The sequence below is a fragment of the Marmota monax genome, unplaced genomic scaffold (assembly GCF_021218885.2).
Source record: "Marmota monax isolate L192 unplaced genomic scaffold, Marmota_monax_Labrador192_F-V1.1 WCK01_AAM20220418_F8-fsc00011, whole genome shotgun sequence".
In the NCBI taxonomy this organism is placed as follows: Eukaryota; Metazoa; Chordata; class Mammalia; order Rodentia; family Sciuridae; genus Marmota; species Marmota monax.
Genome location: NW_026693082.1, coordinates 12,696,423 through 12,721,590, shown reverse-complemented (window position 1 = coordinate 12,721,590; position 25,168 = coordinate 12,696,423). Strand labels below are relative to the sequence as shown.

At 37.4% G+C, this 25,168-nt stretch overlaps 1 protein-coding gene across 1 annotated transcript; it reads right to left on the bottom strand.

The window, feature by feature from the left end:
• Nucleotides 1-4,282: 4,282 nt before the first annotated feature.
• On the bottom strand, nt 4,283-5,335 carry LOC124099004 (sperm motility kinase 3A-like). Its single transcript, XM_046453962.1, has one exon. The coding sequence runs from the start codon at nt 5,333-5,335 to the stop codon at nt 4,283-4,285; it is 1,053 nt and encodes a 350-aa protein (XP_046309918.1).
• Between the last annotated feature and the right edge of the window lie 19,833 nt (nt 5,336-25,168).

The window sequence follows — 25,168 nt, the reverse complement described above, 5'->3', positions numbered from 1 at the left end:
ATTCTTAGTAAATATTTGTATACTTTTTACAAATTTACAGAATTAGAATATATGGTTCATATGCTCCTTTGCCAAATGACTATAATTATATAAAGTTCTTGAACCTTCAATTTGCTTTGAGAAGGAAGGAATCTGATTTTCTTCATCTGTATATGAAAAAGGGAAAGAAGTAAAGGAGACGGTGTGTGATCCTGATTTAAGAACCTAATTACAGCAGAGTTTCTCAAGCAGTGTGAAACAAGGTGTTCCTGTGAAAATAGCAAAGAAAAGGCTCTGGAGAAGGGTTAGCAGGTAATGGAGAAGGCTGGCAAAAATTCCTGCTGCGCTTGACCAGATTCAATGCACCTTTGAGAAGGAGTCAGCTGGTTCCTGATGGAGAGGATTAGTTTAGAAAGAAACATTAGGAAAACCTTAGGAAAAGGTTTGTGTGCTTGTGTGTGTGTGTGTGTGTGTGTGTGATTTGTGCATGCACGCACATTCATAGTACTTTCAAAGAAATTTTGTATACTTTTTTCCATTGTTTTAGAAACAGGGAGTAAAACAATTTTGAATACTTTTTTTTTAATCTACAAAGCTTGTTTGTGGTGGACAAGAGCAGAGTTATATCTGAGTCAAGAGAAGCAAAAGAGAAAAAATCAAGAAGAACCTGAGTGTGATTAGACATCTATGGAGGTGAAGACCTGATTCCAGTTAGGGAAATGACAGTCTTTTTAGACCACTGAAATAATAGAGAAACTCTCTAGACATTGTGGAGGAGGATGCATGTGTTCCTGATAGTCAATTCCTTTTTGTAAAGCAAAAAGCAAAACTGCCCCCCAACACCATCACTGGATCAAGGAAAAAATTACCCTGAAACCCTATGTCACTAAGCAGATCATGATCTTATTCTGAGAGTTTGTCATCAGAACAAATCCTTGATTATTTCATTTCCTTCTTTATCCAATCAGAAACAGGAACTTCTTAGACTATCCATAATATCTTCACTACGATCCTCATAGTGTTAGTAAAAGATGCACATTTTAAAAAATTTGATTCAATAGCCATACCTACACATCATGCAAACCCGTATTTGGAAGCTGTAGACTTGTTCTTAAGTTTTCCCCACCTGTTTCTCTTCTCCAAATGTTTGGTTTTACTTTTTATCAGACCAGGAAGGACTACCTCGCCCATGTTACTTAAAGAGATCCTCCCCACAAGGCACTTTCAACCAAGCCACATTGTAAATTTCAGTTGTTCTAATTGTAATTTTAATTTGTAAACTCTTTGGCAATTAATAAAGACAAGCATTCACAGGTGGTGTTTTAGTCATTGTTCTCCACTGGCAGTTGGAATTTTGAAAGAAAAAGAAATATATGGGAATAAAAACACTGGGCATGAAAATAAAAATTTTAAATATGTGCATTTCCAAATTATGACTCAATGTACCAGAAATCCATACTCAAGACACATATAGAATTCCAAATAGGCACAAGCAAAAATCATTCTCTCCAAGACACATTATAATGAAAATGTCTAACACACAGAAGAAGCTTAGAGTAACAGCCACAAGAAAAATACAGCAGGTCACATTCAGAGGTAAACCCATTTGGATTTCAACTGATTTCTCAACATAAACCCTAAAAGTTGGGAGGGCATGGAAAGATACATGCTAAGTCTTGGGGAAAAAAAAAAAAAAAACAGCTTCCAAACAGGATTAGTATAACCAGCAAAATTATCCTTCGTAATAAGCAGAAACCAAAATAATTTGTAACCATGTAGTCTGCACTGCCAAATGTCCTCGATGGAATATTTCATGCAGAGAAAATACATAAAAATGAAAGAGATGAATACAATAGAATATCCATTAAAGGATAACCAAGTATGAATTTAGCATTAGAAATAAATTGAAATGGCAGGAAATAAAAATCAATTGGCAGTTTGGATTAAAAAAACAATACAAAGCAACATGTTGCCTACAAGACACTTAGCAAAGTGTTGCTTAAAAGACACTTATCTTAGAGACAGAGACATGCATGAAAATGGGAAAACCAAGGAAGCAAGGGTAGCTCCTCTCATGTCAAAGTAGACTTCAAGTCAAAATTAATTAGAGGGGACAAAGAAGATCCCTTCATACTGACAAGGGGAAAATCCAGCAACAAGATATACTGATTATAAATATTTATGCTCCAAACAACTCTGCTTCTGCATACAGAAAGCAAACTTTTATCAATATAAAGAAGGAAATAGATCAAAATACAAAAAATACTGGGCGATTTAAACACAGCTCTCTAACCATTAGATATGTCATCCAGACATAAATAAAGATTATTTAGAACTAAAAATATTTCAAAAACAATGAATCAAATGGATCTTAAAGACATCAATAAAATATTTCATTCATTGACAAAGCAATTCACTTTTTAATCATTTTAGGAGATGGAGCAAATTTTAGGAAACACAATGACAGAGTACTCCTTGCATAGATAATAATGGATGAAATATAATAAAGGAATAATAATAAATTCCAGCACTACAGTTGAAGATTAAATGCTACACTTTTATAAGAGAAATGAATTGTAGAAAAGAAACCTTAGAAAGAAATCAGAATAGAGATATTACAAAAATCTATGTGACAGTGTGAAGACAAATTATAATTTTTTTAAAAAATATAGAAACCTATTGCTAAAAATTTAAGTTGTCTTCACACTGTCACATAGATTTTTGTTCACCTTTTTATATTTTTTAAAAAATTATAATATACCAAAAATACCATATAGCTAACTAATGTTACACCTCAAGGTCATAGAGAAAAAAATCCAAATATCAGTTGAAGACATGCAGAAATCAATAAATGTAACAAACCACATAATTAGAATTCAGGACAAGAATCACAGGATTACACTGATAGATGCAGAAGATGCATTTGCCAAAGGCCACTACCCATTCATTTTTATAACAAGAGAACCTAAGGACAGAAGGAACTTCCCTCAACATCTTACAGCCTGTATATGACAAACCAAAGGCCAACATCATTCTGAATGGAGAAAAACTGAAAACATTTCCTCTAAAACCAGGAATAAGGAAAACGTGTCCACTCTCCCCACTATGATTCAACATAGACCATTAACTGTATCCAAAGCAATTAGGCAAGAGAAAGAAATTACCAAATTAGCAGGATAGAAGATCAACACATATAAAACAGTCAATTTCCTTTACTCCAATAATGAATCTGCTGCAAAGGAAATTAGGAAAATTCTCCTATGTTCCATAACTTCAAAAAAAATTAGAAATGTAACCAAGGAGGTGACAGACCTCTACACTGAAGTCTACACAAGGATGACATAGTTTTTAACATAGTATACATTTCTGACCACAAAGGGCAAGAGCCGGAAGCTGGTGTCAGAGCAGCTCCTGGTGCCAGCCCAGTGGACATGTCAGAGAAACAAAGTGCCCAAGCCATCACCTTTGACAAGCCTGACCATTTCTTAGCTTTACAAGACTATTAATAGAATCCAAGGTAAGAGTAAATCCATGTGGGTGCACCTTGCCTTAATGGATAATTGTATCCATAAGATGAACTGACCCTCTAGTCCTGAAATCCTGAGTATTCCCTGTCCCATATCTTTAGCAACAGTCATGACAATTTTGAGGAGGATGCATGGCAGGTGCTGAGGCACCCAGCCACTGCTGCACTAGCCAACTCTTCCTTCCCTACACACAGTATCATTAAGATGATGCCCTAGAACACTGAGGTCTTCTATGCCTTCTTAGTCTTCCGTGCCTTCCATGCCACCCACCCTGCCCACACCTCAGGGAGGTATATTCCTCCTGACCACGGTCACCAGCTAAAGGTCATGTCTACAATGGCTCAATGGGAGAGACTCCATGCACACTGGATCAACAGAAGCCAGTCTGTACTAGGTGAAAGCAAGTGAATGTTCTACACTGGCTCAAGACAAGTGAGTCCCCATCTATTCTAAGGGCAAGGGAGTCTACACTGGAGAGGGAGGCACAGTGGTCCAGGCCTGGGAGACGATGGCTGGTGGGACCTGACCCACCCTGAGGACCCTCCTTTTCTTTGAATCAGAGCGCTTTTTAAAATTTTGCAACAAAAATTTTATTATACAATTTGTCCAAAAGCAATGTATCAAAAAACATGTCAGAGGAATGGGAGAAGGGAAAGGGGCAGGGCAGGGTGAAGTGTCCCAGGCAGAACAGTCTCTGGTGTATTCGGCAGGTGGGGGCAGAGGAATCGCAGGCTGTCCATCGCTCAGCTCTCCACTTCCTTGGAGCCACAAAAGGTCTACTGATCCGGCTCCGGCTCACTTCTCCTGTGAACCCTTGGAAACACTCTATTGCGGACACGTGGCATGCAATAGCACAGTCTTTGGACACAGTCAGCGATCCTCCTAGTCCAGCTCTTCCTGGGTTCTCGGGGTTGCTCTGACGATTCATCTTGGAAGGAACTGATGCCGACTGTCTCTACTAACCTGAGCAGGCGCTTCCAGCGGTTGGGCAAGTAGGACAACGAGTGAGACTGGGAGGCTTCGTCAGGGGGCGGGGCCTCAGCAGGCTGGAAGTCGAGAGGAAGAGCAGGCAGGCTGGCCCTTCTGATGCCCACCTGCCCTGGCTGTTTGGCTGCCTCAGGCAGCTGGTGCTTATGGGGCACGGGCAAGGCTTGAAGTGCAGGCTCACTCGTGCTCCTCCTTGGGAGCACAGGGCCACGGGAAAGACCCGCAGGACAAGAGGAAAGCCTAACCCTGCGAGGGACAGGCTTCCCTGGGAACATGCACTCTACCCCCTGGCTTTTCTGGTGCTGCAGAATCAAGTAGTTGGCCATCCTTGCATCAAACTTTCTCTTGGCCAGAGATACCCAGGTTTGGTATGGATCGAGACCATTGTCAACCAGGAGCGCCATTATTTGGGGGTCTGGGTGTTTGGGAAGAGCCTCACTATGCTGTTGGGGTACACGCTCCCCATCCTGCTTCAGCCATGGGTGCCGAGAGATTTGCTTGACTGTGGGCCGCTTGGGGGGCTTCACAGTCAGTATGCTGTGGATGAGCCTTTGGGCTCTGACAGGCACTGAGTCAGGGACATTGTACCTTGCGTGAGTGATCCGCATCAGCAGGTCCTCAGAGGAGATGGAGTCAAATGGGAGGCTCTGTGTCAACATAAAATACAAGATGACCCCCAGGCTCCAGACGTCCACCGGGGGTCCCTCATACTCTTGCCGCAAGACACTTTCAGGGGCAAGGTATGGTAGTGTGCCCCAGAACCGCCTAAGCTTCTCCCCAGCCCTGAACCACGTGGCGGCACCAAAGTCAATCAGCTTGACATTGCCTCTAGTATCCAGCATGATGTTCTCTGGCTTCAGGTCTCAGTGCACGATGCCCTTGTCATGGCAGTAGCCCACGGCACACACGATCTGCCTGAAAACCCTCCGGACCTCCTCCACCTGCATGCCACGTGTGATGTGCTCAAGCAGTCGTCCCCCACCTACGTGCTCCATCACCATGTAGACGGTGCTCTCGGTGCCAATCACGTGAAACAGCTGGACCACGTTGGGGTGCTCCAGACTCATCATTATCTTGGGTTCGTTGAAGGCCGGAATGTTCTCCACTTCCAGCGCCAGGGTTTTCACTGCCACCTGTGCCCCTGAGAGGCGATGGAGGGCTAGGCTCACCTGGCCATACCCACCACGCCCGATGACCTTCATGAACTCATAGTGCTCCATGAAGGCTGACATGCTGCGGGAGCCTGGCACCTGCAGTGCTGCTACACTACTCTCACTACTCTCTCTACTCAGGCTAAACATCCTAAGCAGGAACACCAATTAAGGATGCTAGCGTAAAAAAAAAAAAATAACAAGCCGAAACAATAAAGCAAAACCAAAAACCAAAAACAAAGCAAAATAACAAACCCAAATCAAAAAACCAAAAGCCAAAGACCACAGCACCACCAACCACCAACCACCAATCACCAAATACCAACCACCAACCACCAAATGCACTAACTATCTGGGAGTCCGTCCGACAGGTCACCACCAAGAGCTTCCTGTACTTGTGGACAAAAAACCAGCCCTGGCCACTTTCTTATATACCCACTGTTTGAAGCTTCCTCACAATGGCTCCTTGTGAGGTCAGAGCAAGAAAAGGACCAATCATGCCTGGCCTAAACCCTCAGTGGTCATCTCCCTTTGGGGCCTCCAGAACTGTTTCCATGTCACAACAAGAATACAAATGGACTCCAGACATTTTTTTTTCTTTGCTTCCATTGGTTATGGAGACTAATATTTACTTGTTTACAAATTAAAAGGACTTGTCATTTCAATTCTAAACATTTCTAATAATTCTGGGCTTCTGAAGTCCTTATCATATCATACTCAAGGTATTCAATTTCTTTTTCTTCCAAATCATTGGTGTCAAAATATAGTAGCACTTGGCTCCCATTGTGATACTGAAACAACATGATCTGTTTCCTAAGCACAGTCTTAACACCTATGGGGCTAAGAGGGAGGAAGGCTTCATCCTAATTGCCCCATACAGTCCTACCAGGGAATTCTCATTGGAAACTCTGGAATTCAAAAAAGAGTGGGTTGATATATTCAAAGTGAGAAAAAACAAAATGTGGACCCCAAGAATCCTAGAACCGGCAAAAGTGTCCTTCCCACAGAGAGAAGAAATGGAGGTCTTCCCAGATGAACGAGTCTCTTCCTGCTGCTGTAACAAAATACCTTGGAATGGGTAATTTATTGGTAGTATTTCACTTCTCCCAGTTCAAGGTCAGAACATATTGTGGCCATATCCTCACATGATGAAAGGGGAAGAAGTTTTGAACTCAATCCCTCAAGCACTTATTATTATTATTATTATTATTTTGGCTGAGGGGACATACTGGCGATTGATCCCAGGGTCTCAAACATATCAGTCAAATTCTCTAACACTGAGGTACATCCCCATCCACTTATTTATTTATATATTTATTTTGAGACAAAATTTTGCTAAGTTGCTCAGGCTGGGCTTGAATGTGTGATCATTCAGCCTCAGTAAACACAGTACCTAGGCTTACAGTCTGTTATACTTTGGACATAAGTCCCCCCACCCCCACACTCCTATATTCATGCAGAAATAGTGCTAAAATTATTGGAATGTGGAACCTGTAATCTAACTAGAGCGTCCAAGTTTCAGTTCAGGTTGTAACTGTAGGCAGGTGGGGTGCAGCTGGAGGAGCTAGGTCACTGTGGTCATGCCAGGAAAGCTCCTACTTTTCTGTGATCCCTTCCTGTCTCTCTGCTTCCTCACTGCAATGAGAGGAACAGCTTTCCTCCACTGGGCCTTTCCCTCATAGTGTACTGACTCACCTTGGACCCAGAGAATTGGAGTTGGCCATCTATAGACTGAGCCCTTGGGATCATGTGCCCATCCTCTAGTTTGTTTTTTATCAGAGGCTTTGGTTAGAATGAAATCTCACTGTTGAGAGTACATCTATTGTTAGTGTGGAAATATTTGAAGTATAGAAATATGAAGGTTTGATTTTAAAAAAAAAGCTAACAGAATCAGACATTTGTGTAGTGAGAAGTGGGGACGTTCCTCTGAATAAACTGATTGTGTGGGTCAGAAACCTTTGACCCACAAAGACTTTGTTAAGACTTTGTAATAGTGAGCTGGGAAAGCTTTAGATTATTGTAAGAAGAGTTGAACAGGGACGCTGGTGTTCAGATGACCAGAATACCAACAGAAATGCAGACCTGGCTCATGAGCTTTCAGAAGGAAAAAAGGACCCTATTAGAAGTTGGACTATAGACTACTTGTGTTATAATCTGGCAAAAAATTTGATTATTTATCTAATTTCTTTCTTCCTTAAAATCTCTACTCAAATGTTTTCTTCTTGAAAGCTCTACACAAGTGACCTTATTTAGTATTTCAGTAAACCCTATCCCATCCCATTATTCAATAATTTTCTACTTCATTCTACTTGTGCTGCTTCTTCCATGTATGTTGTCACATAAATGTAGTGGTAACATAGAAATATTGTCATGATATAATGTATCACTTTTAAGTTAGTTCTTGCTCTTCCTCTTCTACTAGAATATAAACAAATCTCTGTTGTACAGCCCTTATAGGCATCCAAGAAAAAAAAATTGTTGAATGAGTGAATGAATGAAAGTTTAAACAGGTGTTATACTCCAAGAAATAAAATAAAAAGTATACAGACATACAAATAAACGATTTGAAACCTAAGTTACAAAGTTTTAACTTAGCCATGTTTTGATCCCCCTTTTTCCATTCCAAGAAATAAGTGTTTGATTTTACACAGAATATGATTTTGTCATATGAAGGACATTACATTTTGAAAGGATGTTTATATAAAGAAACCAGAGATCTGATGCTTCATTCAAATTGATGGAGAAAAAAAGAATAGCTTTAAAAAATTTTACAAGAAAAATATCTTTTAAATAATCTCATAGAGTCCCTGAAAGTAAATGAACCAAATGCAAAGAGACAATATCCTGAGCAGAAAGCTATATATAATGGAAAGATGAGGTATGGCAGTGGCAGTGAACGAATTAGACTTTAAGTGTTAAATTGGGCTTAAGAAGTGAGACTTACAAAATATAAACTAAAACAAATGAGGCAAAATACACATCAAGTAATTGTATCTTTCTTTATAGTATTTTTTTAATGTTTGTATTTGTTCTTTATAGATATACGTGACAGTAGAGTACTTTGATATATTATACATACACAGAATATAAGTTATTCTAGTTTGGATCCCATTCTTGCAGTTGTACATGATGTGAAGTGACACTGGTCATGTATTTATGTATGAACATAAGTAAGTTATGTCAATTCATTGTACTGTCTTTCCTATTCCTATCCCCACTCATTTTCTTCCCTCCCATTTGTCTAATTCAATGAACTTCTATTCTTCCCCTACCCACCATCCCTTGTTGTGAGTTAGCATCCAAACATCAGAGAGAACATTTGGCCTTTGGATTTTTGGGATAGGCTTATTTCACTTAGCTTGATATCTGCAGTTCCATCCATTTACTAGCAAATGCTATAATTTCATTCTTCTTTATGGCTGAATATTATTTCATTATTTATATATACCACATTTTCTTTAGCCATTCATCTGTTGAAGGGTGCCTAGCTGGGCTCAGTAGCATGTTTATTGTTAGGTGAGCTCCATAAACATTGGTGTGGCTGCATCACTATGGTATGCTGATTTTAAGTCATCTTAATATGTACTGAGTAGTGGGATAACTGGGTCAAGTGGTGGTTCCATTCCAAGATTTCTCAGGAATCTCCATTTTGCTTTTTCTAATGTTACCCCAATTTGCAGTCCCAGCAGCAATGTATAAGTGAAACTTTTTTTTCCTCATCCTCTCCCACATTTATTGTTACTTATATTCTTCATCATTGCCATTCTGACTGGAGTGAGATGGAATCTCCATGTGGTTTTGATTTGCATATCCCTAATGGCTAGAGATGCTGAATATTTTTTTCATATATTTCTTCACCAATCATTTCTTCAGTGAAGTTCTTGTTCAGTTACTTTGCTCATTTATTCATTGGGTGATTTGTTTTCTTGGTGTTAAGTTTTTTTTTTTAAATTCTTTGCATATCCTGAAGATTAGTGTTCTATCTGAGGTGCAGGTTGCAAAGATTTTCTTTCATTCTGTAGGCTTTCTGTTCATGTTCTTGATTGTTTCCTTTGAGGTGAAGAAGCTTTTTAGTTTGATATTATCCCATTTATTTATTCTAGTATCATTTTTAAGTAAGAAAATTCCCAATTAAGAGACAAATATTAAATGTTGGATATAAGATTATTGGTTGGCATCCATTATCTTTTAGTGCTTGGTATATGTTGTTCCAGGATCTCTCCTGGCTTTGAGAGTCTGTGTTGAAAAATCTGCTGAGATCTGAAATTGGTCTTTCCTTATAGGTAATCTGATTTTTCTCTCCTGTGGCCTTTAAAATTGTATCCTCAATCTGTATGCTAGGTTTGTTCATTATAATGTGACTTGGTGTATATCTGTTGTAAATTTGTACCTTTGGTGTCCTATAGGCTCTTTTTTTATTATGCTGACATTTTTTTAAAATACCTTTATTTTATTTATTTTTATGTGGTGGTGAGGATCAAACCCAGGGCCTCACACATGCTAGATGAGCACTCTACCACTGAGTCACAACCCTGACCCCTTCTACAGGCCTCTTGTATTTGATTCTCCAATTCTTTCTTCATGCTTGGGAAATTTTCTCGTATTATTTCTTTGAAGAGATTGTGCATTCCCTTGATTTGAATCTCTGAACCTTCCTCTATCCCAATAAATCTTAAATTTGGTCTTTGGATGGTATCCCATAATTCTTGGATATTCTGTTCATAGTTTCTTACCATCTTCACTGTGAGATCACCTTTATTTTCAAGATTGTATGTTTTGTCTTTATTGTCTCAGGTCCTGTCTTCCACATAATCTAGTCTGTGGGTGATGCTATCTATTGAGTTTTTTAATTGGCTTATTGTTTCTTTCATTTCAGTAATTTCTGTTTGTTTGTTTTCAATATCTCTGTCCTTTTCTGAAATAAATCCTTTGCAACCTGTATTTGCTCACTTATCTCTTTGTTGTTATTATCAATGGTCTCCTGTATTTGTTCTCTTATCTCTTTGTTGGAGTAACCAATTTTTGCCTGCATATGCTCTCTTACATCATTCTTTAATTTTTAAATCATTTTACTTATGTATATTCTGAACTCCTTCTCTGACATTTCAACTACCATACTACCTATGGATCCTATTGTTTGTTGTATCTTGGTTTGTTTGGGGTACTTTCCTCCCTTGGTTTTTCTTGATGTCAATGTGTCTAATTCTCTTCCAGTGTAGACCCAAGGTATTACAGCTTCTGCCCTATTGTCTTACAGTTTCCCTACAGGTTACCAATACCTCCCACTTAAGGGAGAGATCAATATTACAGCACTCATTGTATCCAACGTGCAGCCTTATATCAGCTTCTATATTTACATTTGCAGTTTTTTCACTAAAATCAGAAATGATGAGTTTGGTTATCTTCTATCATATAGTCAATTAGTTTGCATAATGATTTACAGTTTTTGATGGTGGAAGGGGGACTGGAGGGTTGGCTGAGATATTTATCAAGTAGGATGTGAGAACATGGAGGTATTAGATTATATGACTAGTGAGTGGGTAATCATTCTTGTTGGCTGTTAGTAGTAGAAACAAAAGATAGGCAAGCCCATGCAAGACTCCCTGCTACCTCAGCAATTGGATTACTGTTAGCGTCTCTAGTAGAGAATCTAGTAGGCATGGTGCAGCCACGACCTCACGGACATTGGTGATGTCTTATCAGTTCTATTGTCCCTTGATAGAAGCAGCAATATCCCAGTTTCTTGTTAGAAGCAGCCTGAAGCCTATATGTACCCATCAGATAGAACACTAATCTCTATAATATATAAAGCACTCAAAAACCTTAACACCAAAAGACAAATAACCCAATCACTAAGTGGGCCAAGGAACTGAACAGATGCTTCTCAGAAGAACATATACAATCAACAAATATATGAACAAATGTTCAGTATCTCTAATAATTAGAGAAATGCAAATCAAAACTACTCTAACATTTCATCTCACTCCGGTCAGAATGGCAGCTATCAAGAATACAAACAAAAATAAATGTTGAAAAGGATGTGGGGGAAAAGGCACACTAATACATTGCTGGTGGGACTGCAAATTGTTGCAGCCAATCTGGAAAGCAGTGTGGAGATTCCTTGCAAAACTTGGAATGGAACCACCATTTGACCCAGCTATGCCACTCCTTGGTTTATATCTAAAGGACTTAAAAACAGCATACTACAGGGACATAGCCATGTCAATGTTTATAACAGCACAATTCACAATAGCTAAATTGTGGAACCAACCCAGAGGCCCTTCAATAGATGTATGGATAGGGAAAATGTGGCATATATACACAATGGAACATTACTCAGCATTAAAAGAGAATAAAATCATGGCATTTGCAAGTAAATGGATGGAGTTGGAGAATATAATGCTAAGGCAAGGAAGCCAATGCCAAAAAAAAACCCAAAGGCCAAATGTTTTCTTTGATTTGAGGGTACTGACTCAAAATGGTGATGGGTGGGGGGAGCATGGGAGGAATGGAGGAACTTTAGATAGGGCAAAGGGGAGGGGGAGGGGGTAAGGGGGTAGGAAAGACAGTGGAATGAGTTAGACATTCCTAAGTACATGTGTAAAGACAACAATGGTGTGAAAATACTTTTTGTACAACTAGTGACTTGAAAAATTGTGTTGTATATGTGTAATATGAAATGAATTGCATTGTCTGCCATCATGTATAACAAATAATATTTTAATAAAGAAAAAAACAGAGGAAAACATTTGCACATATCCATTTAATTACACAGAATGGAAATTTTCGAAGGCTAAACTATAAAATATAAACATTGAGCTTATAAGTGAAAAGAAAATCTAACATTAGTAATTGTAAGGGATCTTTATTCATAAATAGTGAGTTGACAACTGTAGCAGGAAGGCAACCTGACAAGTAAGGGGTGCCGAGGATGGCTCCAGAGGCAGCCATGAAAAAAACTGTAGAGATTTTGAAAATGGAGTGATTCAGTGGGAGGGAAACCATGTTAATCAGAGCAAGGGAATCCAGGGCTGGATGGGAAGTAAATCAGGAAGAAGAGTGCACTGTCCTCTTCCCCCTCTAGGTACTTTCCATGCTGAATTACTGAACTTCTAGATCTTGTCCAGTAGAGGAGGCTTCCCCTAAATATAAGTTTGGGATAAGAGCTCTGATTAGAACATTGAAGTATATACACATTCCTGATCTTGAAAGGCCAATTATCTGTTAAATGATGACTTAATTTTCATTTCCACTGATGTCATAAAGCACCATCTCTGGTGGCTGAATCAGCATCCCCAGTAACTGTTCTCCTAACCTGCCCTTAGTGGTGAGGTGTGGACCACCTCTCTGAAGAATTTAACTTAATTATTTGAACTAAGAGGTTGGTTTAAAAACTTACACCATTTTCCAGAGAACCAAACTCTTAAAAGTCCAACAACTTATAGTATTCTCTAACCTATTATAGAGTTCATCCCTATGCATCTTTTCACCCTGTAAAGTATAAAAGTGTTTCTGGAATAGAATAAAGTTCTAATGGTTAGCACACACATATTTGGAAAAAATACCAAGTAGCAAACATTAAGAAAAAGACTTGTCTCAGAAATTAAAACCTTTAAGAGGATATCAGAAATGAGAGCACCACGTATAGGCATTTGTAGGTCAAGAGTCACACTGTCTTGGGAATCTATGCAAACCTGAACTGTACGAAGGAAACAAGAAACACTTCATTTAACAACAACAACAACAACAACAAAAATGGACTGCCTTTGATTTAAGAAGATGATGAATTATAGGTGTAGATCCAAAGGAACACTTGACATTCAGTCATTTATATAATTTATCTGTTGTAGAGAAAGATCGAGGTTCTGGCTGCCTATGGGAACAAAGATACAGAGCACAACTAAACTGGCATTTGTTTTCATAAACTATAGCAACTGCCAGGGCTTCTGCCAACTGCTTTCAGTGATCACAGTTTAGTGGGCATTGGGCACCAAGTGTCATTGTCAGCTCTTCACTTGTTCACTCAGTTGTTTTGTATTCTCTACTTTGGTCTGACAGGGAGATGAATAAAACGGAGGGGGAAAAATAAGAATAACAACTTATTATTTAAGAAACTACAAACTCCAAAACCAGCAGAAAGTCCCTGCATCTGCAAAATGTCTACTTCAAGAATTTAGGGTGATGGAGATATTCAGCTCTAAAGACAGAGGGACAGATGGACAATAAATTAGACAGAAATATATGATTATCACAATAGCTAAAATGTGGAAGCAACCTAGATGCCCTTCAATAGATGGATGGATAAAAAAATGCGGCATATATACACAATGGAATATTACTCAGCAATAAAAAGAATAAAGTCATGGCATTTGCAGGTAAGTGGATGGAGTTAGAGAAGTTATCCAATCCCAAAAAACCAAATGCCGATTTTTTTTTTTTTTAATATAAGGAGGTGATTCATAGTGGGATAGGGAGAGGGAGTATGGGAGGAATAGATGAACTCTAGATAGGGCAGAGGGTTTGGAGAGGAAGGAAAGTGGCATGGGGTAATTAATGATGGTGGAATGTGATGATTATCATTAAAGTACATGTATAAAGACACAAATTGGTGTGAAATACTTTGTATACAACCAGAGATATGAAAAATTGTGCTCTATATGTGTAATAAGAATTGTAATGCATTCCGCTATCATATAAAAATAAAAAAAGAAGAAATATATGATTATATTTAAAGTCCTTTAATGAATGGAAGCAAAATCTAAGGAAAGTAAGCTTACATGGCAGAAATTAATTAAGAGTGAAACCTGCAATTAAGTCATCAACTGCTATTATTTCCAAACTAGCTGAGGTTTGGGCTCAGTTAAAATTTAAACTCAAGATGGTTTTGTATAGGACTGGCTTCCCTTATGTAGAGGGGAGGAAACATATTCTCTATATAAGACTCATTGTTACATAATATGAATGTAACAGACTGCCTCTATGGTTTTATGAGTTTAAGAACTGCCTCTGTTCTCCCACAGCACACACAGGATATAACAAGCCACAAGGCTGGATAACCACACAGCATCTAAGGATAAGAGTACCATCACCTTTGATTTCCCTTTGGGTATATCCATTGTGACTCATAACGTCCATTGAATGTTGTATTATTTTCTCTGATATTTCTGGGATATTTCCCCTTTCTTAATTGCAGGTCAGTTCATCGATTACAGGCTATTTAATTCTATTTTGACAGTGTGGTTAACATTGAGATATTTGGTCAGCACATGGTATCATCCTGGATTCTTTGCTACTATAAAAAAAATGTTCAAAGATAATTACTCAAATATTCTTCCTAGAGGGAAGAAAAAAGCCTATAAACCAGCAGTCAAATCTTCTTTCTAGAACCCAAACTCAACCACTAGTAACTGTGATACCATATGCCTCCATTTTATTCATACTTAATGAGGAAATCCTTAAAGGGCTATTGTAAAAATAAATATTATAATTGTATATGAAATATTTAGCTAATATTTGATACTGAGAAGACTTGCAATGTGTAGAAGATTCCATATATAAGACTTATTGTTAGTATGAGAGAGTTAACAATTCAGCAAGATCTATTTCCTTGACTATGAGCAAGCAACTTGATCAACTTTTATTCCATTACTTTGTAAAATGAAGATGGAACAAAACCTGCCTCCAGGTTTGATGTTAGGATGAACTATCATAGTGACTGACAGCACTATGTATAGTATAGCTATTAGGGCCATCATTATTTATCTAGCTATTATTACAAAACAATAGGCTCAGGAAGTAGATAATGATTTAAAATTATTCAGCATGTTAGTTTTGACTGTTACTCAGCATGTTAGTTCAGCATGTTAGAAGTGACTTTGTTGGAATTTAGGAATATATTCAAAGACTTGTAACAACCAAGGGAATGTTAAATCAAGGGAAAGGCAACTTAAAAATTGTGGGTAAGCTTTGTGACATTTTTACTTGCCTCATCCCACTCCTTCAATGACTTGGTGGCAGTCTTTTGGATAACAGCCTGGATTCCCAGTGTACAATCCTGGGAATTCTAGGATCCCCGGGTGTGCAGGGAGTAGAGCAGACCTTATTCATATAGTATTGTGTGTCTTTCTCACCTGCTGGGGACTGTCAGAAAAATGATACAAGATGAAGCTCATCTCTGTTTGCCTCACTCAGAACTGGGACCAGAAAAGAGGTGAGCATTGCAATATTGTAGGGTTGTATGAACAACCCACACAAACACCAAGGAAAAAGTTAGGGTAGACACATATGATACACGAAAGGACTCAGCCAGGAAAGAAAGCTTCTTTAGGAAATTAGGATACTGAAAAATATCCATGTATACTGAGAAGCCATATGGATGCCAAGAACAGACTTGAAATGACCTTAGATATCCATCTTTGGTTTATTTCTTGGCTCAGTAAAAACCAAGTAAGTGTCAAATAAGTACCCTAGTACAAGTTCAATCTGCAAAGCCTGGGAGAGGTGATTTGAAGACAACTGGATTTTCATATGCAAAAGTAGAGTTTGGTTCCCTACTTTACAACATATATTAAAGATAACTCAAACTGGATTCTCAGCCGAAGCTTAGAAGGAAAAATCACAAAATTCTAGAAGAAAACATCAGGATAAATATCCATAATCTTGGATTGGCAATGGGGTTTGAAAGGGGCACAAGGTAAACTAGATAGACTTCATCCAAACGGTTTTTAGGCATGAAAAGATATGGTTAAGAAAGTGAAAAAAAAAAATCAGAGATTGGGGCAAAAAAATTTGCAAATCATATATCTAACAAAAATTAACATACAGATTATAGAAAGAGCTCCTACCACTTCACAGCAGAAAGAAAAACAACCGAATATATTTTTTTAATTTTTTATTGTTGGTTGTTCAAAATATTATATAGTTCTTGATATATCATATTTCACACTTTGATTTAAGTGGGTTATGAACTCCCATTTTTACCCCGTATACAGATTGCAGAATCACATCAGTTACACATTCATTGATTTACATATTGCCATACTAGTGTCTGTTGTATTCTGCTGCCTTTCCTATCCTCTACTATACCCCCTCCCCTCCCCTCCCCTCCCCTCTTCTCTCTCTGCCCCCTCTACTGTCATTCATTTCTCCCCCTTGTATTATTTTCCCCTTTCCCCTCACTTCCTCTTGTATGTAATTTTGTATAACCCTGAGGGTCTCCTTCCATTTCCATGCAATTTCCCTTCTCTCTCCCTTTCCCTCCCACCTCTCATCCCAGTTTAATGTTAATCTTCTTCTCATGCTCTTCGTCCCTACTCTGTTCTTAGTTACTCTCCTTATATCAAAGAAGACATTTGGCATTTGTTTTTTAGGGATTGGCTAGCTTCACTTAGCATAATCTGCTCTAATGCCATCCATTTCCCTGCAAATTCTATGATTTTGTCATTTTTTAATGCAGAGTAATACTCCATTGTGTATAAATGCCACATTTTTTTTTATCCATTCGTCTATTGAAGGGCATCTAGGTTGGTTCCACAGTCTTGCTATTGTGAATTGTGCTGCTATGAACATCGATGTAGCAGTGTCCCTGTAGCATGCTCTTTTTAGGTCTTTAGGGAATAGACCAAGAAGGGGAATAGCTGGGTCAAATGGTGGTTCCATTCCCAGCTTTCCAAGAAATCTCCATACTGCTTTCCAAATTGGCTGCACCAATTTGCAGTCCCACCAGCAATGTACAAGTGTACCCTTTTCCCCACATGCTCGGCAGCACTTCTTGTTGTTTGACTTCATAATGGCTGCCAATCTTACTGGAGTGAAATGGTATCTTAGGGTGGTTTTGATTTGCATTTCTCTGACTGCTAGAGATGGTGAGCATTTTTCATGTACTTGTTGATTGATTGTATGTCCTCCTCTGAGAAGTGTCTGTTCAGGTCCTTGGCCATATGTTTTAAATGAACTAACGACTTGAGTAGACACTTCCTCAAAGGAGATGTTCCAATTGCTACTAAGTGCATACAAAGATATCAACATCACTAATCATTAGGGAAATGCAAATCACAACCACAATAAGATTAGTAGCTATTAACTATCAAAAAAAAAAAAGAAAAATAACAAACGTGAGAATATGCAGGCATTGGAACCCATATAAATTGCGTGTGGAATGTGAAAGAGTACAGCTTTCAAAAATCTTTAGCCTTCGTTTGTAAGTTGAAATTTCTCTTCACTTACTTTCATCTGTCCTTTAAAACACTCCCCAGAATCTTAACATTTGAAAATGTACCCCCTAATTCACATAAAGAAACCAGAGAGGTAAGAGAGATGCTCAAATCCAGACAGAAATTAGAAAATGAATCAAAATTAGAGTTTCTTTTCCAACTAACTTCCTATTATCATTTAGCTGACTGTCACTCTTTAAGCACTATCATTGTTTTCCAGTTTGGGGAGGATTTAGAATTTTAACTTTGTTGATCATCACCTTCACTTTAGAACTTTGCCCTGGGTCAGATGGAGGATAGATAAGATGCTCCATGGACTTTTCTTCAATAGTAAGAAATCATAACTTGACTGTTTTGTGACCTTTTTGGTGGTTTAGTAACACTCTAGCTAAAAATCAGGTGAAAAATCCACCCCAGCAGCTCAAATCAGACCACACTTGAACCACTTGAAACTCTACATTTAAGTCATTACTAGTGGAGGAGGAGTTCCCATCCCGAGTGAATTGTTTCCAAAATTACCAACCAGCAAAAACTATCTCAGATTGAAAGGTTAATAATCTTGAGAACTGTTTGCTAATCTTGTTCCCAGAATGTGCTGTCCCCAACTGCCAAACTGTAGAATGTACTCCCTTACCCTGTTGTATGCAAACCGCCCACTCGCCCTGACCCGTCAATGAACTTCCCTCCCTGCCCTCTCCAAGGAAAGTATATAAGCTCTGCTTAAGCTGTTCTCAGGGCTCTTTGCTCTATTCAAGTGAGCTCTGAGCCCCAGCGTGCTGGACCCCCAATAAACCCTTTGCTGTTGCATGAGACAGTCTCTTGGTGGTCTCTTCCTCTGATGCTCGCCCGACCTTTACAAGATGGTCAGAAGAATCATTGTAACTGAAGAGAATGAAAGGATGAAGTAGATATGGTATGTTTTGAATATTTAATTATGTTTTTATAGTATTTGCAATCAAATAAACTCTATAATACTGACATCACCAGAATTTATACTAACCAACTCTGACTTTAAAAACAAAAATGTCTTTACAATTTGCTTATATCATTCTTATCAGAGTGATCAATAAGAAGCAATGTTGTTGCTTATTTTTTAGTAAAACAAGCTGCCAAAAGTCAACATGGAAGCTTTCTTCTTCTCAAATCAGAAGCAGAAACACCTTGTTTTGGAAAATTCACATGGTAGAAGTGTTTATTTGGCTTATAAAAGGCTTTTCTTTCTCCTAGAGAGTCAAGCTTGGGGTAGTCCAAGGAGCTGTATGCATTCTGAGAGGGAAAGATCACAATATCCAGTGTCTTTCACCCCATGTTTGCAAACATAGAGAAACAGTAGGAATGAACGATACAGTCACCAGTAAAGTTTCTAGCATGAAAAGACTCCGAAAAGGAATGAGTTCACCACAATAGTAGAGAACACCTGGACTTCTGATCTGGGTCTAACATAAACTATATCAGGAGGGCTTGTCTTGACCCAGGCATGAAACCAAATTTGCAGCCTTCTGCAGCTCCATCTGCCTTGCATGTGGCAGTACTTTGGGAAATGATTCAACACATAAGTGTGAAATAAATAAGCCAAAATCTTGGATCTCAGCAGGATCCAAAATAATCTCTGCATCACCTGAACTGGGCAAATATTGTTAAGTTATAGAGGATTGATGTTTAAAATTATTGTTGTGACAACATGATTAAAAAATGCCAGTGGTTCTGAAGAAACATTCCAGTTCTCTTGCTTCACTTTGCTATTGGAAACATGACTGGAAGCCCTCAATTAAGAGCAAGCATACCATGTCTGGACAACTCAAGGAAGAAAAGGGAGATGGTTCAGAAAGTTTGAGCTCTCTCATTTAAGGAAAAAGTCAGCTGATGAATTGCATAACTAATGGACAAATGAAAAAAGTGCAATTATATTTACCTACTGGATTGATTAGTGGATACCAATGCACACACTCCTACCATTAGTCAGGATTTGAGGAAGCATTCTCTTGATGCTTTGTTGTTGTCAATTTTAAAATTGGATCTCTCAATTATATTGATGAAATAGGATATCCAATCCTCCTGCATAAATGTAAATGAATCAAATTTCTATATACTTAGTATATAACATATAATTAAAGACATCATAGAGATTAAAAGGGAAATTGGACATTAATAATTTTAAAGATTAATATAGATAATTATTCAATACATGGAAAATGTTCTTACAAAGTTAGGAAGTAAAGGACTTTAAAAAATATTGAGGTACTGTGTTACTCAGCTCTCCCTCATTATAACAATATTAGAAACAATTTACTTATAAAGAGAAAAGGTTTATTTTGGCTCAAAGTTTGGGATGATCAGTTAGGGCTATTATTTTGGATCTGTCTAGGGACAGCACATTATAGTGTGGAGTGTGGCATGGGGTGGAGGTAGAGAGTAGAAGAGAAGAAGAGGAAGGGTCCACAGTCCTACTGACTCCCTTTGAGAGCACAACCCCCAGTGATGTAAAGTTCTCCTCCATGCCTCCATTGGCTGGAGACCAGGCCTTTAATGCACAGACCACAGGAGGACAGACATAGATCCAAACCATAATAGGTAGCATTTCCCACACATCAAATTGGCTGAGATTTGTTAGGTAAGTTTTCAAGACAGAGAGATAGGCACCACCAACCTCTGCTAGTGAATAAATGAATCAGTCCAACCTGTAGGGAAAGGAGGAAAAGTGAACATACAACACATATTATTAAGAATTCTCAGTCTCTTATCCTAGAATTCCCATATTAGTAGATTCACTAAGGAAAATAAACACTTGTACAGAAAGTATACAAAAATTTATTTGTTATACCTGTATGTATGATGGCAAAAATTAACAAATAAACAACTAAACAAAAAATGAAACATATAGCAATGGAGATTTTTTAACACAAGTGTTATACAGCATAATTGCATTATGACATCATACTAAAAGAAGTTAGTTTCAGTTTAATAAATAAGCATTATTATTTTATGAAAAATGAAAAGTGAAAAAACTATATGGAGAGCATTAAGCAAAATCATGCAATAAAAATAATTATTGGTATTAATTGCTATTATTCTTGCAGGTTAACCTCTTTCATAATCTATAAAACAAAACAGGAAAATACAAACTCATATGTGAATAGCATCTAAATATCTGGATGGTAGAATGATGTACAATATTGTCTTTTCCAATATTTCATATTTTCTAAGTGTTTATATTTTTTATATTTTCTCCATCAGAGAAATGAAAGTAAACAAAATTTACTGAAAAGAAATAGATTGCAACTGTGAATTTATATCAGCATTTGCATTCATAACAATAAAAGCTGCCAGTTACATTGCTTGTGATTATCTAACAAATCCTAGGTTTGATAGTCAAAGCCATTTCTTGAGGTTTCAAAACAGCATCCAGGCTGTTAAGTAAATTGAACAGAAACTGACTGCTCTTCTTTGCCAAAAAAGTAAAAGTCTTGCAAGTAGCAACTTGTAATGCTAAGTTACTCCTTGCAGTTATCCTTTTGAAACAACTCACCAAATAAGTCCAGAGCTATGCATCTGGGGTTTATGATAAATGAAATGTCACCACTGGTTTTTGTAAGGGATCCATATTGCAACATGTTCCTTCTCAGAGTTGGTCCTGGGGCTCTTGTTCTGTAATTGTATACCAACCAGATGAGCGTATCCTGAAACAGTGGGAGTGAACATTTCCAGTTTTTTGGCAGGCTCATTGATTTCTCAGCAAGAGAGATAGTGCCTTCAGCAATAGCCTTGGAGAATCCATGCTGGGAGGAAAGAATATTCACACTTCTCTATATCACCTCCTTGCTCCATTCCTTGGATTTTTTTTTCTTTCTTTTAGCTTTTTGTTTCACCCATTACTAATAAAAAAATAAAGAAAAAACCTTGTTCATACAAAATAAACATACTTATCACCACTGAATTTGTATTGTATTTAATATGGGTATGACTATTACACAAATATGCTTAGTATCACGCTTCAAGAGAAAATACAAAGTAAAAATTTCCAACATAAAAGACCAGTCAGTTGTAAATATACATACATGTGCACACATACTCACGCATCAAGAAAACATCATCTGAAGCTAGAAAACTGCCTGGGAGGTTTTTAATCAGTGATGAATATTATGAAAATATTCTTTATCTCCTCATTAATAATTTATAATAAGGGGGTTTGCACACAATAAAGACAGCCTGTATTACTCATTGATCTTTATATCCTCAGCAAAGGCTAAATTGTGCCTGCCAAATCGGTGATCTCTGTAGTCATTTTCCCTTATGGTGATTGCCTCAATTATAATTGTTTATTTATTCATTTATCTCTCTAAAGAATTGTGCACTTTAGCATGTCTCAAATTATTTTGGTGGCAACTTTTTTAGTTTATTTTTCTCTTCAAACAGTTGTCCTATAAATAATGGTGCAATCTGCTATGGTGTAATCTATATTATTGGCAGAATTCTTCATGTTTATGCATTAAGTGTCACTAAAAATATATTCCACTTTTTCATATTGGGGAAAGTGTTAACCTTTTAATCTCTTAGGATGTAATTCACAAATAAAACAGAAATAAAAAGAAATGTTTAGAGGCTTCCAATATAGAAAAAAATGGACCCACTCACTTTTCAAAATTAAACTCAGATTTATGGAATTAAATATTTGTGGCTCTAATATTTAGTTCTTGAAGTGTGAATATTTTCTCCAAAAACATTGTAAAGGTGATATATATTCTGTCACAGGAATGATCAGTCTTGCTTTAACAAGCTACTTTTTTAATGGTTTGATAACATTTGCCATTTCTTTTACTTAAATTTTCATTTGAATCAGTCTCCAGACCCACCCCAATTTAAAGATGTCTTATTTTTAAGTAATAAAAACTGCATATTGAATTTAATTTTGTTATGTTTGGTTATTATTTTATACATTATAGAAAAAAACTCTTAAGGGCTATCTGCCTTTGATCTTGACATTGGTACCTATTGAAAAGGAATATGCTGATGAGTCCTGAAAAATAAGAATCAGAACTAGAAGAGATCCTCTGGTCCAGTCTTCTTATTTTACAGGAGATGGACCTATGACAAAAGATAATAACTTGCTCAAAGTCTAACAGAACAAATCAAGTGACATTCATTCATTCAAACAATTTGTAGATTGAACACGGTATATCAGGCCATTGGCTCTGTACTGACACTTGATAGAATGTTGATTTAAGACAGACACAGCAGAGCTCCATGGAGGCCCTTTCTAGAGGGAGAGATGAATGGTAAGCATGTGTACACACATGACCAATTTTCAGGTGCTGATTCGTGCTGTGAGGGAGATCCAGCATGGTAAGAACACAGAGAGTTAAAGGTGGTAGTTAGGGTGGTGAATTTTAATAATATTCCTAAAAATGTGATTGTAATTCTGAAATTAATGAAGGAGGTGGGGGAAATGATTTTAGGAAGGAAATTCTAGGTCCAGAAAATTTAAATAGCCTGGGTCAGAAATAATCTTAGTTTTGACAAGAAACAGAAGGTAGCTAGAGTGGTTGCAATAGAGAAAGCAGTGGTAGTAGTAGCATGGTTAGAGAGAAAGTGAATGATGTATGGAGAGGACCCAAGGTCAAATTAAATAACAAGGAAGGCCAGGGGAATTTTTTCAGAGATGTAAAATAAATTAATGATTTTTACAAGATTATTGACTTTGAAATGCTGGAGAGGTGAAATGAAAGCAGGCTGCTCTCTGAGGACATTTTATAGGTATACTGAGATGAAATGGATGGGGACGGTGGTGGTAGACACAATGATCAGTACCTGGTCTTGAAAATACTTCACATGTGGAACTGAAAGGAGTGGCTAATAGATATATGGAATCAAGAAGGACTTCCTGGCGTTGAGTTGAAATAGAATATCATCTAGTTAAAGTAGCATTTGGGTGCAGGGTGGAGGTACAGATTCAAAGTTACACAAAGGCAATGGTAAACCTTAAATCTGATTATGATAAAGTTGGAAACAAATCTGCTCTTTCTAAAGCCTCAGAGAGAGGTAAGTCTGGACTGAAAACTAAATGAAGGAGATTGAAATAGAGAATTGGAGAGAATCAGGAGATATTTCAAAGTCTGGCTCAACTATACTGAGTGATAATTTTAATACAGGGCGAAAATGAGGGAGAAATCAAGGATGAGCCTCTTTTATTGTATCTGAAAAGAGTTATCAGGTGTATCCATTAATTGAAGTAAAGAGAAAGATTGTTATTGAAGAGAAAAGGGAGCAGAGGAGGGTTGGGTTCTGTGTCAGTTTTTGGGAGACCTCAGGCTTGGTGGTGAAAGCCCAGAAGTCAACTGAGCATGTAAGCTTGGGGTTCATTCAAGGAGTCTGGCAGGGTAAGACGAGGTAGTTAGGAAACCTAAGCAATGGGTGTGTATAACTTTCAAGAAATTTATCTATAGGAAGAAAGAGAGAAAACCCAAACTAGGGGCTGGGGATGTGGCTCAAGCAGTAGCACCATCGCCTGGCATGCTTGGGGCGCTGGGTTCGATTCTCAGCACCACATACAAATAAAATAAAGATGTTGTGTCCACCGAAAACTAAAAATAAACATTAAAAATTCTCTCTCTCTCTCTCTCTCTCTCTCTCTCTCTCTCTCTCTCTCTCTCCCTCTCTTAAAAAAAAAAACCCAAACTAAATGTTAGGGAGACATAAGATAATTTTTATTTTATATGATATATTTAAACAAAATAGACTTTTTAAGCATTGTTAAAAATATTAGATAGATAGATAGATAGATTGATTGATTGATAGATAGATAGAGAGGTGAAGAAAGAAGAGGAGATATGAACAAAGCCAGATTTCTGCAAGGATGTTTGTGAATAAAATCCAGAGAACAGGTGGTAGCAGTGATATAAACTTAATTAGATGTGTGCTTTTCTATGATCATTTTTAATCTTAAATTTTCAACACAATTTAACAGACTAGCAATACACTAAATGTGTATTAACTTGGTACAAGATATATATATCATACCAAGTTTTCCCCAATAGGAAGATAATTTATAATTACAGAAATAATCATTAATAATGATAATTGTTATTTGTTGTAAAATTCTTATGTATCCAACTCATGTTATTTTTATATTAATTGTTGAATTTATTATCCTCTAAGAAGTCTTATGAAATAGAATTATTATCCTCATTTACTAGGCTAAAAACTTAATATTCAGAGAGATTAATTTCCCAAGTTACCCAACTAATAAATAGCAAACTAAGATCAGATTTTTATGCATTGTCCCCACAGTCCTTTATTTTCTAGTATATACTTTCTG

What these genes read in the sequence shown, in the direction of transcription:
- LOC124099004 (XM_046453962.1), bottom strand. Translation starts at nt 5,335, where the DNA reads ATGCTGGATACTAGAGGCAATGTCAAGCTGATTGACTTTGGTGCCGCC.